Raw genomic sequence first — 13,952 nt, 5'->3', positions numbered from 1 at the left:
AGAACAACGGTACACAACGCTAAACATGTACAATATCCATACACTTTTAAATCTCTGGCTTTTCCAGTCAACTGGTTCACCCACAATGTAAACTACGCGGAGATGGGGGAAACCCCTGGTGCCGTTTGACCCTAAACACACTTTACACTTTAATACGCTACAACAGTTTACAAACAAAATGCAGAATACAGCAACACAATAATAACAACTTTTTATTATCAAATGCAAATGTACAAATAGCCAACTTATGGCAAATGTTGGATTCAATATTTAATTGTAGATGTTCATTTTTGCCAACATGGAGTATTTTTGATTAAATTTTAATTTCAGGAATATTACCCCTACCAGCATGGAAAAGAAAAAGCATAAATCTGGATCACTGAATCGCAAAGAAGCAGAAAGGCAGGAATCAGCCAAGCGATGCAGGTCTATTACAGATTTTATAATACCACAACCACCATCCATATCAATGTACAGTTCCGCAACAAATAATCAAGAAGCAAGAAACAATACTCATGGTGATGATGCAATGACTTGAGTTACAAGAACACGAAAGAGCAACTTTGAATGTAGAAACAAATACAGTAGCATCCTTTGCTCACCAACCCAGGCCCAGTACTTCTTCTGGCTTCATTGTTCCGATATCTGTACTACCTGTAGTTGCAATATCTGAACACATCGCTTCAACTGGTTACAGGGAATATATATCTTCAGACATAAATGACTTGGTTTCTGAAGCACATCCTATAAATGAATCTACACAAGAAAATGAAAGATCAACTGCTGGAATCTTCCAATATCCATCACGAGCAAATCTGAAACATTTTTTGCTGAACATCCATTTCAGCCACTTGATCTGCCATTTGATGCTCGTTTGTATGAGAGGAAAATTTTGAATGACTCAGTCCCAAGAAAATGGCTAACATATAACAATGAAAATAGGTGCTTATATTGTTCATACTGCTTGGCCTTTGAGTCTCCCAACACTTGTAATCCATCACCCTTTGTACGTGGCTTTAGTGACTACAGGCGTATTAGCCAGAGCTTGGCTTTACACAAATTGACAACACATGTTAGAAATGTTGAGCAATTTGTCATCTAAATTATCTAAGGTGCCATCATGTGGTTACTGATGGCACCTTAGATAATTTTTTTTGCATCTTCACTAATTAAAAAGAAAGAAGAAGTGTTGAAGCAGAGGAGTATTGTCATGAGGATTATAGACATCATAAAGATCTTAGGCAAGCAAGCACTTCCTTTTCGAGGTCACAGAAATGAATCAGCCTACACTCTGGATAATAAGGTTCTGAATCATGGCAATTTTTTAGCTACAGTGCAGTTGATGGCAAAATATGACCCCATTATGGCAGCTCACGTATGTTAATCCAAATTATGAACAATATGATACAAGAAAGAATGTCATGAAGTTTCTCAAGCAAAATATTATTCTATTCAAGTTGATTCAACACATGATAATTCATCCATCAATCAGTTTAGCATTATTATTCGGTATGTGGTTAAAGGTGTTATCTGTGAGTGACTACTTTCAGTTGTGCCAAGTAATGATGGTACAGGAGAGGAACTTTTTGATCTATTGACTGAAACATTACAGCATCTTAAAATTGATCCCAAAAAAATGTTTATCTGATAGTACATATGGAGCTGCAAGCTACCATGGCCAGTATAATCGTTTACAAAGTAAAATTACTGATGCGGCTAATCAACATGTTCACATGTTCATCAGTCCGTAGTCCGCTGCCGTATAGTGAAGACGTGCACTTTAACGCTCTGTATAAATTCGTTTAAAAATGTGCTTCAACTTCAGTTATTGTCTCAAAATGTGTTTTCACTCAAAGATGTCTACTAGTGGACTTCCCCGGTAAGAAAATTTGAAATTTCTGTTGGGAAATTAGCAGGTTATTTGCGTTAATATCTGTATCCTTTGTTTGCCAGACCGCAGTGGTCACCATGTGGCTGGCAGCAGGGATATAGAGAGGCGCCTCTATCTCGTGGCTGCCACGTAAATACCTTGCACTTGACTGGGGAGGGTGCCCCCATCAATGCTAAATCCAGGCTGAAAGAAAGCCCTAACTTTCTGTGACAGTAAAGTGCACTTACACCTATAACTAGATGCGGCTCTTAATTCGATTCAGGTTAATTTTGAATTTTGAATATTATTTTGGTCTCAGTAATAAAGACAATTGTCCGTTGCTTTTCCGGATTATATGACGACATACAGAACTCCCTGCCTGCACGAGCTGCCGACACTAAGCTTGTCCGTAACATTTCTGGAATTTACGCCTCAGGGCACATTGACCCACTTCTCACTCACTCACGGTGCCTTCAGCGACTCTCCACGTATTCTGTATTTGCCTTTCAGTTTTTCGTTGTCTTCAAGGACGCTGCTAATCTTTTAAATCGCAAATACCTACGGTTTCTGCAGACATGAGCGAACCTACTACTTGCACAGGGTGTGGTCATCAAGTTGACTATGTCCTTGTGTGCACTTCGTGCAAAGCCGTTCGCCTCTGTGGGCCATGTAGCCCATACGCTGACCTGAAAAGACTCGCAAAGAAAATTAAAAATTGTTGGAAATGTCAACTTTGCAAACAAGCAGAAAATGACTCCAGGAATATTGATGACACTTCATCTAATTTACAAACTGAACCAGAGTGCGTATCCCGCCGTGATTTTATTCAGCTAAGGGATTCTGTTAACGAAATTCAGACCGCAATCTCTCAACTTTCTGCTGAGTTTACACGGTTAAAGGACTCAGGGCAACAGAGAACCGACACCACAGGTGTGAAACCTGATGAACGTCTAGAACTGAGGATACCTGAACCCAGTGTGTCATGCTCAGCAACCACGGACGCAGTTGTTGAGAGTACCGAGCGGTTGATCTCCCGAATTAACCAGCTTGAAAAAGAAATATTAAACTTCAGGACACCCTCATCAGAAGCAATAGCAAAAATAGATCATGGAAATGAAATCTCAAAAGCACAACTGGCAGAGCTACAAGACGACATCACAGTGCTACACAAAGAAAACAAGGAGATGAAATTTATACTCCTTGATATCTATAATAAGATCGAACTGAGTAAGCTAGCAGATCCGAGCAAACTCCCTAACCTTCTGAACTCAGACGATCTTAGTAGATTATATAAAAATTACCCAAAGGCCATTACGGTGTCAGTCTGCCCCGAATGCAGCAAAAAATCAATCCCCAGTCCTCCATCAGAAGCTCCTGGTAGGAAAGAATCTGAAAAACGGCCAAACACTGGACATCGTCGAGCGCCATCTCCTCGCTCCAGCCAGCTTCCAAAAACAGATGGGAAAGGGCAAAAACCACCCACAAAAGCCCAAAATTCACGTACGCTCAAGTTGAAGCTGAAAGGGCAACTGATGTTAATCACCACCCAACGAAAGAGAGGATTCCACAATTACAGAAGCAGGCTCCACCAACGGTCAACGGCACCGCATATAGAAACTCGCTTACCTGCAATAACGAATTCTCTACCTCTATGCCAATGAGGCAAAAGTCATCATTTCCACCTTCACACCCAACTTCTCGCAATGCCTGTCCCGTCATACCTCACTCGCACTTCTCATCTTCACAAGGCCTGGGACTCAGTGTCGGAGCGAATACAATATTCGAGCCAGCGGATTCTTCCACACTACAATTTCCACTCCCAGTTCACCCCAATGCAAATCCATCCCATCCTATGCAACCAGAGGATAGTACACGTATGAACTTCAGAGTAAGCCAACGAGCAAGTATAGCTTCACGTGAATGGCTTCGAATTGGCACATCGACCAACTCCAAACTGCAGCCACCTCCCAGACGGCAGAAGTCCAGACCCTCTAGTGGACTTTTCATATCTCGATTAGCCCCAAATACCACAGCAAATCATGTTGCCGAGGTTCTGCGTGATCAACTAAACCTTCGACTAAAGGTGCAGCAACTTCACAACAGGAACCCCCGCTGCGCATCGTTCAGGGTTGAATGCGCACAAGACCTGTTCAATTTAGTTGGAACCGAATCTATCTGGCCTATTGGCACCATTATTCGACCCTTCTATAATAGGAGAACCAGTCACCTTCCCCAACCTCCACCTCTGCACCAAAACCAAGTCTGCAACATCACCACCCACAGCTGACTGGACTCATTTCTGGACAACTTCCAAAGATCTCAGCAGTCCTCCTTTCATACCACTGCTCTGCCAAGCGCCACAGTCAAAGCACCACTCCACCATAATAAGAGTATCCTGAGTCCTCTATGTGATGGTCCCCATAAAATACCAGTCCATTTGTCGATAGGAAGTCGTGCCATTCGCTCACGAACATGCCAACTCAGGACACCTCCAATCAGGACGGAAGTTCGTCGAACACCTGTCATCAGGGTGTACTTCCAAAATATCAGGTCCATTAGGAACAAACTAGACTCTGCAGAACAGATCTTCCTCTCCCAGGTCGCTGACGTGGTCTGCCTCGCAGAAACGTGGCTTCAACCTAATCAAGACACACTCTTCTGCTCAGCTATTGCTGGTTACCACATGCTGTCTGCCTCCAGGGAGCAATCTAGAGGCTGTGGAGTAGCCATACTGTACAACACCTCCCTATTCTCATATGAGAATTCGACCTCAACTACAACTCAAGCCTTCGAAGCGATTATAGTCTCGCTACGCTTCCACTCCAGCCACATTGATATCGCATCTGTGTATATTCCTCCAGGGCCTAAAATTGAAATTATTGAAGATCTAGGGAACTGGCTCTTAAACCATCTTCGTCCGTCCGCACAACGCCTCGTTTGTGGTGATTTTAACCTGCCTCCAAACCGCCATCACCTCTTTATCAGGCTCTGTGAGTTCTTCAAATCCATTGACATGACACGGGTCAATGAGAACCCCACCAGGGGATTGAACCTACTGGATCTCGCTTTTGCTTCAACACCATGCACAGCTGAGGATGATCCCATCGCATTCTTCCTGTCGGATCACCAGCCTATAGTTTTGACGTGGTCATTGCAGGTGCCAAATTTCAACACCCCTGACAACAAAATAATCAAATATGTTTCAGCACCTAAATACCTCAATCCTCAACTCTGTGTAGAAGCAGCATCCTGCATTCCTTGGGATGTCCTCATTGACTGCGACCTCAGCCTCGCTGTGACACTCTTGTCTAACTGGATTAAATCCGTCACCGACTATGCTGCCACCAAACGAGCAACAGTAACTCCCCGTTCCAGAGCGTGGTGGACTGCTGACCTCAACAACAGCTTCAAAATGAAACAAGTCCTACATAAGAAATGGAAGCTTACGAATGGCAGTCAAGACAGAATAGCCTTTTCCCGCGCCAGGGCCCACTTTAATCGAAAGAAAGCTGCTGCAATCCAAGTAAATCTTAACCGCACTCTGAGGAAAGGAAAGCCATTCTATGCTGCCCCACATGGTGGATCCAATCATATGCCTGATCCTCAAGAATGGTTAAAATACATCGCCAGGTTTTCAAATACAACCACAGTCCCATCCACAGTTGTCCAGTCTGACTATGAAAACCCTTCAGATGTCCTAGGGACTATCCAGATCACGAAACAGGAACTCATACGTGCCATCAATTCCCTTCCCACAACAGCCACTGTTGGGGAGGTTGGAATTCCGCAATTTATGATCAAATGCTTGAGCGCATTCATCATAGACCCTCTTCTCTCGATCTACAACAGATGCCTCACTGAGCATTATTTCCCACCCCAGTGGAATAAGTACAGAGTGTGCCCCATCCCTAAAAACAAATTTGCCACAAACGTCGATCAGTTCAGACCCATATCAGTTGCTTCTTGTCTGCTAAAAACTCTTGAAAAGGCTTTGCTACCCACAATCACTCACCAAATCCTCCAGACGAAACCATCCGAAATCCACTATGCCATAGCAGGAAAATCATCAGTCACTAACTTGGCAGCCACCACAGAAAGCATCCTCTCAGCATTCGAACAAAGAGCTGAGCTAGCAACCACATATATTGACATAAGCGCAGCCTTTGATGCCGTGTCGATCCCGGCCTTGCTCCTCCTACTTAAGGAGAAATTTCACATTCGAGGTGATATGCTGTGCTTTTTGGAATCTCTTCTCTGTCACAGAATACTTATTCTCCATCGGCAACAACACACCCTATCCTGCGACATTACTGCTGGAGTACCGCAGGGGGGTGTCCTATCCGGTGTCCTGTTCACAGCTATCATCGTGCCCATTATTGCCTCAACGAAGGGTCTCCTATGCTATGCCGATGACCTCAAACTGCTGACTCAAATTAACCCTGGCGACAATCCCGTTCAGCTCAGCAACAAGATCAATTCCCAACTTAAGGATCTAGAATTGTACCTGGCAAACTTCAATCTAAAAATCAACCCAGTGAAGTCTGCCCAGGTTATATTCTCCCTTAAATCCATGCCGACAGTACTCCACGTTTCACTCGCAGGGGTACGAATACCAAATGTACCCTCGCACACAGATCTTGGCATTCTGTTTAACCAAAAGATGTCCTTTGTCAACCAGATCAACAAAATCAGTACCAAATTCTCTCGTTTACGGTGGATCTCAAAGCAGCAGCTGCTACACGTCCGACATCCTGTCACTGTTAAAAGGTTCATCACCTCCACCGTTTACCCCGCCATTCTCTATGGTGCAGAAATATGGGTCTCTGCTGCACCTACAAACCTCAAGCGAGTGTACACCGCTGAATACTGGTTACTGAAATGGGCCAATAACAAGCTTCGTCTACCTCCCACTACCACAACCACCATGATGGCACAAGCACTCGACATCCCGAGGTTGAAGTTCCTGATCGTGGAAAAGAGGCTGGTGTTCACAGCCAAACTCATCACAGGCCAGATATCATCTCCAAATATTTGGAACGCTTGCTCTTGGAGGATTCCACAGCAAACCTAAGGTCGGCACCAGCACTCGTGGCTCACCACAACAGGCTTGTACTCACTGACAGATTTCTTCCCAAGCAGATGCTCGCTGCCCTCAACCGTGTGGACGCCGACATCGACAGCATAATAAGTAAGAAGAAGGACAGACACAACTTTATCAAAGCCCTTGAACCCTGATATATGGCCAATTTGTATTTATTTCTGTATTTATGTCTAGCTCTGCGTTTTTATGCTGTATTTGTATAGCTTTTGTATTTGTGATCGGTATTTTGTAGCCTTTTGTATTTGTTCGCTGTATTTTTGTAGCCTTTTGAATTTGTTCGCGGTATTTTGTAGCCTTTTGAATTTGTAAACTGTATTTTGTAGCCTTTTGAATTTGTAAACTGTATTTTGTAGGATTTTGTATTTGTTCGCTGTACTTATCTTTTCTCTAACTGCTATATGTGAACCCCTGGCGCTCGTCGCCGTGATGGGATATTGTGCTGTAACTCTACTTCACAATAAAGATTTATTTATTTATATATGGTGCTATGCCCATGTCTTGAATTTGGTGATAACTGAAACAACAAAATGTTGCGTACCTGCAGTTTCCTTTTTCAGTTTGCTCCAGAATTTAGCAACTTTTGTGAAAACATCATACAAGAGAATGGCTGTATGGATAGAAGTTGTTTGAAAACATCTAGGACAAGAAAAAATGAAACGATTAAAGCTAATTGGTGAGACAAGATGGTCAGAAAAATCCAATGCAGCAACAACTATATTTGGACGTTTTGATGATGCCGCTATGAGTACTTTTGTAAATCTATTGACATGCTTATCAGTGATACAAGATTCAGGCAAGTTTGATGTAAAAACAAAACAAGAAGCAAATGTTTTACTTCAAAGTCTTGTAAAGTTTGAAACAATATTGACAGCACTTAATTATTTGTATATATTTGAACTACAGCCCCGTTATCAAGTTATTTACAGACAAGTGGCTTTGGTATGTTTACTGCATGAAGTTTAGTAGATTCAGCTACAACAAAGTTGAAGGAACAGAAAAGAACATTTGATAACGTTCACAGCAAGACATTGGAATTTGTAAATAAATATAATGACAAGATTTCACAGTTGAATATGGATGAAAATCAAATATTGGAAATTGACTCTTTGGAAACAGCATTGCCAGTTAAGAGGCAGATGAAGAAGAAAAGAATGACAGATGAGCTTATAGACGATGATGGAAATTCTACAGATTCTCTAGCTGATTTTCGAGTAAATGTGTTTAACCTAATAATGGACCGCATTGTCCAATCACTAGATTCACGCTTTGTACAACACAATGTTGTATAAAGATTTATTCTGCTTGGACCCAGCAAAGTTTAAAACTATTGCAGAGAAGTGCCTTGAAGATGAAGCATTGGAAGGTATTATTAAGCTGTCTCCACAAATCAACAAAGATCAAGTAATATTGGAATTGTTTTCTTTTGCTTCGAACTTTAATGTATTAAAGCTATTGCTTAATATTTATGGTGAGAATATGGATTCCAGTTGCAACAAGTGTTAAATTTGTAGCACTTGCCCATCGTGTGTACTAAAAATTCTGGCATCCAACAGACTTCATGACAAGGCATATGATAAACTTTATGAACTTTATAAAGTCATCTGCACACTATCAGTTACTCAAGTCCAATGTGAGAGGACATTTTCAAAGCTAAAGATCATAAAGACAAGGCTAATAAATTCACTGTCTGAGGAGAACTTGTAATCATACATGTTGCTATCCATTGAAAAGGAATTGTTAGATGAATTAAATGCAGAAGCAATCATTGACAGATTCGCACAATCATCTAGTGAATTCAAACGATTGCTCTTAATATAGTGGACTGCATGAAATATGCTTTTGAACTACCTGTTAATGTGTAAAATGTTCAGTACAAGAAAACTATTTAAAAATATCCGCCATTTATTTAAAATTTAAAAATTTATTTATAACAATCTGTATTTACATATAGTAACTACTGTATACTGCCAGTAATATGTAAAATATATGTACACTGTAATTACTAAAAAATATTCATTTATTTCTCAAAAATTTTAATTGTACCTTTTTTCCAGTTATGTGTTTTTTGAAAATTTTATTTATTTCTTATAAAAATTAAATGATAGCCTTATAGTTTTGGGTGGGCCCCTTTGTCTCCTGGCAACCAATATTTTTAGAATCAGTCCGCCACTGCATAAGGATGATGGAAAACCTTTAGGAGGATAGGAGTAATACAAGACGCGCTTTTATCTGATAATAAAGGTCAAAGCAATGCTTGCACATATCTCAAAAGTTCTGCCGCAACAGCCGATATTTTTTTTTTTTTTTTTTTTTTTTGGTAGTTGTTGGCGCATAGGCTTCTGTGGCCATAATGCACCTTCCAAGGTTTTTGCAGTACTTTGATCCAAGCCCTAGGCGGGAATCGAACCCGCGACCTTTGGGTTGCCAGGCAAGCACTTTACCCACCCAACTAGCCCGGTCAGCAGCCAATATTGGCAAGATTTCTGAGGTAGAATTTCAAATGAGCGGAAGCTAACGCTTGAGAAAGAAGCTTAAATAAGCTTGCTCATTGCTAGGAGTATCAGAATAAACTATAAGAGAACAGTTAGTCTGTGTCTGCAGTAAGTCTGCGCGGTAGCACAGTGGTATCGTCGCCATGCTGCCCAACTGGGTGGAAAAGTTCTGGGTTCGAATCCGGTCGATGACACGAGGAACTTTAATGGGCTTTTTTCACTCCGTGGCTGGGTTAGTAGGCGTAGATAGTAAGGTTTTCCCCCCAGAAACTGGGTTTTTTTTTGTCCAGAAAAACAATCAAATTGGCCATAGAACACACGCAATTAACAGACATAAGACACAGAGCAAGGCAGATGAATTTAGTTATTCGGGTGGCCTAAAAATAGTTTCGTTTGTGTCTGCGTTTTCTGTGAAGATACACCAGACAGTAATGTCAGGTTCATCGATTAAAGAGGCGAAATCAAATTCCTGGTTATGAGAACTAACGCTGATAGAAAAAAATGCGGTTTCACCCAGAAATAGGGCATGATGAAATTCCATTGTGAAACTCATGTTTCACTATGGCATGTACAACGTATTTAGAAACGATAGCTAGGACAGATAAGAGTTAGGGGGGTTATCCTAATTATCGAAAGCAGCTTGAGCGCCATAAAAGTTTTGGCGTATCGACGAGTAAAGCTTCTGTCGACTTATGCGTACAAGCAAAAAATTATGGCATGAAGTACAGCAGTCCGCACAAATGCAAAATGAGAGTGTGGGGGATATGCTACCGACTAAAAGTTACGAAAATTATTATTAGAACTTCTAGCTGCAGATGGAATGGGCGAGCAAGTGGGTTTGTCTTATTAGGAGAAATTCCATTTTGTCTCGTTGATTGGAGAAATTGAGAGGGGAAGCTCATCATGGGGACCAAAAAAAAAAAAAAAAACTAGATAATTATTATTTGTATGCAGTGATTTCCAGAGTGTCTAGCCTGCTTTTTACTCCTCTTTCCCTGGCAGGAGGGACAGCCTGCTGTCTCCACCCCCTCCTGCCACCCCTCTTTATCTTCTAGTGGGGCATGGGCATGCCCACTATTTCAACAGGGGTCATCTTCCCTATCGACTCCTTACTTCCAATTTCCAACCCCCCAGTCTTCCGCCCACCCTCCCATCTCTTTCCCCTTACACAGCGCCTGCCCCAAATTTAAAACACCAAAATTCATGCCCGACCTATTAGGAAATCTTATCAATTCCAGCGTATATCCCTTATAGCCCCTCTAAACAGCGTATAATATACCATCTGTGCCCAAAAGAAAAGAATTTTTTTTTTTTCTAAGGTCCTAGCCACTGAAATCTCAGGAAAGTAGGTGGCAGGACCTGCCAGAGCAAACTTTAAGGGAACACCTGGCTGGTCTCCACGTGGCGGAGTACGTAAACGTCAGGTCCCATCAGGGGCCTGGCGGCTAACAAGCCAGATGAACAAGGGGCACAACATATTATACAACACATGACCCACACACTTTTAAACTTCTAGCCTTGACAGCATACTGTCCTCGATGCAAAGAACATACGCGGAGATGGGGTAAATCCCTGGTGTCGTTAAACCCGAAAATACTGTGTACTCTGTATGACCATATTACTTGGATCCTCGTCATCCTTTTTCCTCCTGCAATCAAACATCGCTCTTGGACTCCAAAGAAATGCTTAATCTTCTGCAAGATTTTGCTCAAAGTCGTGGACAACTCGTCACTAGTACTTCAGTTCCTGGAAGTACTCCTGTTCCGGCTCCAGCTTCAGTCCAAGTGGCTGTCACCTCAGTCTCCAATTCGTGATACCACGACCATCATCACTACTCCCATCTTTAGTTCAAATTATTACCTTCACTGTCACCTTCAACTTGGAGGGTTCTTAATCATACTCGTAGAATGCTGAACGACCATGGTGTATTTCCTGCTTCTATCTCCTGCTCCAAACACGTAACTTATTGCCAATTTGCAGTTACGAGACAACATGTAAGAAGTTCCAAACGGGTGAATGTATTCTAGGACACATTATCTTTACACTCAGCAGTTCGCCTAAATTTAAGTGACTGTACGGTTGCGCTGCCACTCTGAAAATTAAATAATCAGCCTGTGTACAACACGGGCTCCACAGTACTACACATAATTGTCGAGTAAAGTTTTTCTTTCGTTGTAAACCAGCAACATATGTTACGCGTAGGTAAACTTTAAAATCATTGGTTGTACTGAATTTTCGTTAAAAAGATTTCGTTTTCTTTTCAACGAGACTTAAAGAATAATAATATAGGAAGTCGAAATATTTTTCTTATAGTGAAATATTCGTTTAACCAGTTATAACGGGTGGATTTTACTATACATATTTTTATTTAATAAAGTTAAGAACTTACGGCATATAACTTTCACTTAATGCAAATTAAGAACTTGCATTTTTCTCCATCCTGGTCAGTCAGAAAGTGTGAATAAAGGGAAATTTACATACTTGCTGTGCTCGAGATTCTCGCAGATAGCACAAGTGGTTAGGATCGCTGTTCTCAGAAACCCTGCAAAAAGAGCTGGGATAAGCTCTTTTTGCAGGATTTCTGAGAGCTTTCAGGGTTTCTCTCTTTGCAGGGTTTTCGAGCAATTCTCGATCGTGCCTCGGTCACGAACAAGAAAAGCACTTTTTTTTTACGTTAAAAACGACAGTAGTTTTTCCAGGATAGTGAATTATATGAACATGTTGTTTGTTTGTTATTTGGTTTTTAGGAGCATTAGCAGCTAAGGCCATATTGCTCCGGGAATATGCGGTAGCCATTCCCTGACCTTTCCGCATCCTCCGTATTTGGTGGTGACGGGCTCGAACCCCGGTCTAATCAAGAAGCGTGTGATCATGGAAATTTTCTCACGTAATAAAGGATAATGTGGACGTATATCGTTGGAAAGCTAAGGAATTTAGAAACAGAAATATTAAGGTTTTAAAATATAAAGAAACTTTCGGAAACTGGGAAATGCGTTAATTCGTAAATGCATCTGGTTTCAAGTCACCTGGTGCTTTCAGATTGAATATAATTTTTTTCTTTACAATTAAACTCTGAGGCTGGAAAAGAGTTGTGCACATTTATGAAAACATTCTTCAACTTGGACATGTCATCAGATCTTTCGATAAATACTGCACGTAATGGAACAACTATAGAGTAGACGGTATATTTAGTCGTGAAATAAAATCTCTTCAATGTAAAAATTATATATCTGACACATGTACCTGGTACAAAATTTTAATATACATATATATATATTTTTTTTTTTTTTGCTTTTTTTTTTCCGAAATTCAGAACTTTCATTCAGCAGGACAGGCAAACCGATCATGCAATGCATTTCGATCACATGGTTCGTGATCGAATGACCTCTTTCTTTTAATCCGTATTTCAACCACCGAATTCGTGGTACCAACTGATTATGTAAGCAGTGTTTCTTGGATCAGCAGTTAGTGATGGAAGGGTACGATTGCTATTACAGTATATACATTTTTTAATTGTTATTCAATTTTTTAAACGATAAGCAAAGTTTTATATCTACAGTATTATACTCGTTAAATTACAAAATACACCGCGATTCGTTCTATTGATATACAATCGATTCGTAATCGATTTGCACTTTAACCTTCAACATTATTTTTTCGTTTTCCCTCAGTATACAGAGAGAGATACAACATTTTGCAAAAGAAAAGCAATATTTTGTTTTGTTTTTTAACTCTGTAATACAAACCAATGTTTAACCTGAGTTTGTTTTTATATTTTTGTGTATTTTGCTACTGTACTAGTATAACCAAATATTAAATATTCAATGATATTTAAACCTTTAAAACAAAATTTTTCGTGCAGTACTTTGTAAAACTTACCGTCCCGTCGCTTTCTGCTCCCACTCAATCTTGTGGCCATACCCCATGTGCTAAAGGGATTTCTCACATAACGATTTATTCTATTAAAGGAAAGATTCATTTTGTCTTGGTCGACACACGACACAAACCATGTGGTCAATAATATCCATCCCTTTACAACCTTTAGCTTCATGCCGACATCTTAACGACTGCGCAATGTCGTACTACACGTGCTTCTAAAACGTTGCAAATAAAACAATCCTAGCAGCGTTTTACTCACCGGTAACAGAAGGTTACCATTGCATCTTGCTGTTCCGTTAGATGCTGAAGCGACTAACATCCACAACAACAGGAGGCTTAACTGCCTTCTACCGGTGTATCAGAAACACATATTTCTTCAAGTTAACACTTTGGCTCCACCTAGCGATATGTTTTGGGTGTAATAATCCGGAAAAATCGTAACATGATAATTTTTTTTATTTATTTCAAAGAGCGCATTAATAATTTTTTTTTATAAATGAAGCCCAGGATCTCAACAGCAAAAACGTTTTTTTTTTTATTCTTTATACTGTTTTTCTGCTGTCATAGTAATTAATAATGAAACTTGAGTATTTAATTATTATTAAGGTCC

At 40.6% G+C, this 13,952-nt stretch overlaps 1 protein-coding gene across 1 annotated transcript in view; it reads right to left on the bottom strand.

The window, feature by feature from the left end:
* Nucleotides 1–13,645, bottom strand: part of LOC150088274 (uncharacterized) — a 694,119-nt gene extending 680,474 nt beyond the window's left edge. The window contains exon 1 of the mRNA XM_090370094.1: nt 13,343–13,645. Within this exon, the coding sequence (XP_090226220.1) occupies nt 13,343–13,514 (172 nt within the window). The 5' untranslated portion in view covers nt 13,515–13,645. The remainder of the gene's footprint in view (nt 1–13,342) is intronic.
* Between the last annotated feature and the right edge of the window lie 307 nt (nt 13,646–13,952).

Source organism: Mastigoproctus giganteus, chromosome 3, assembly GCF_048544385.1.
Source record: "Mastigoproctus giganteus isolate SK-2022 chromosome 3, ASM4854438v1, whole genome shotgun sequence".
In the NCBI taxonomy this organism is placed as follows: Eukaryota; Metazoa; Arthropoda; class Arachnida; order Uropygi; family Thelyphonidae; genus Mastigoproctus; species Mastigoproctus giganteus.
The sequence above is the reverse complement of the archived record's forward strand: the minus strand, read 5'-3'. Positions and strand labels throughout refer to the sequence as shown.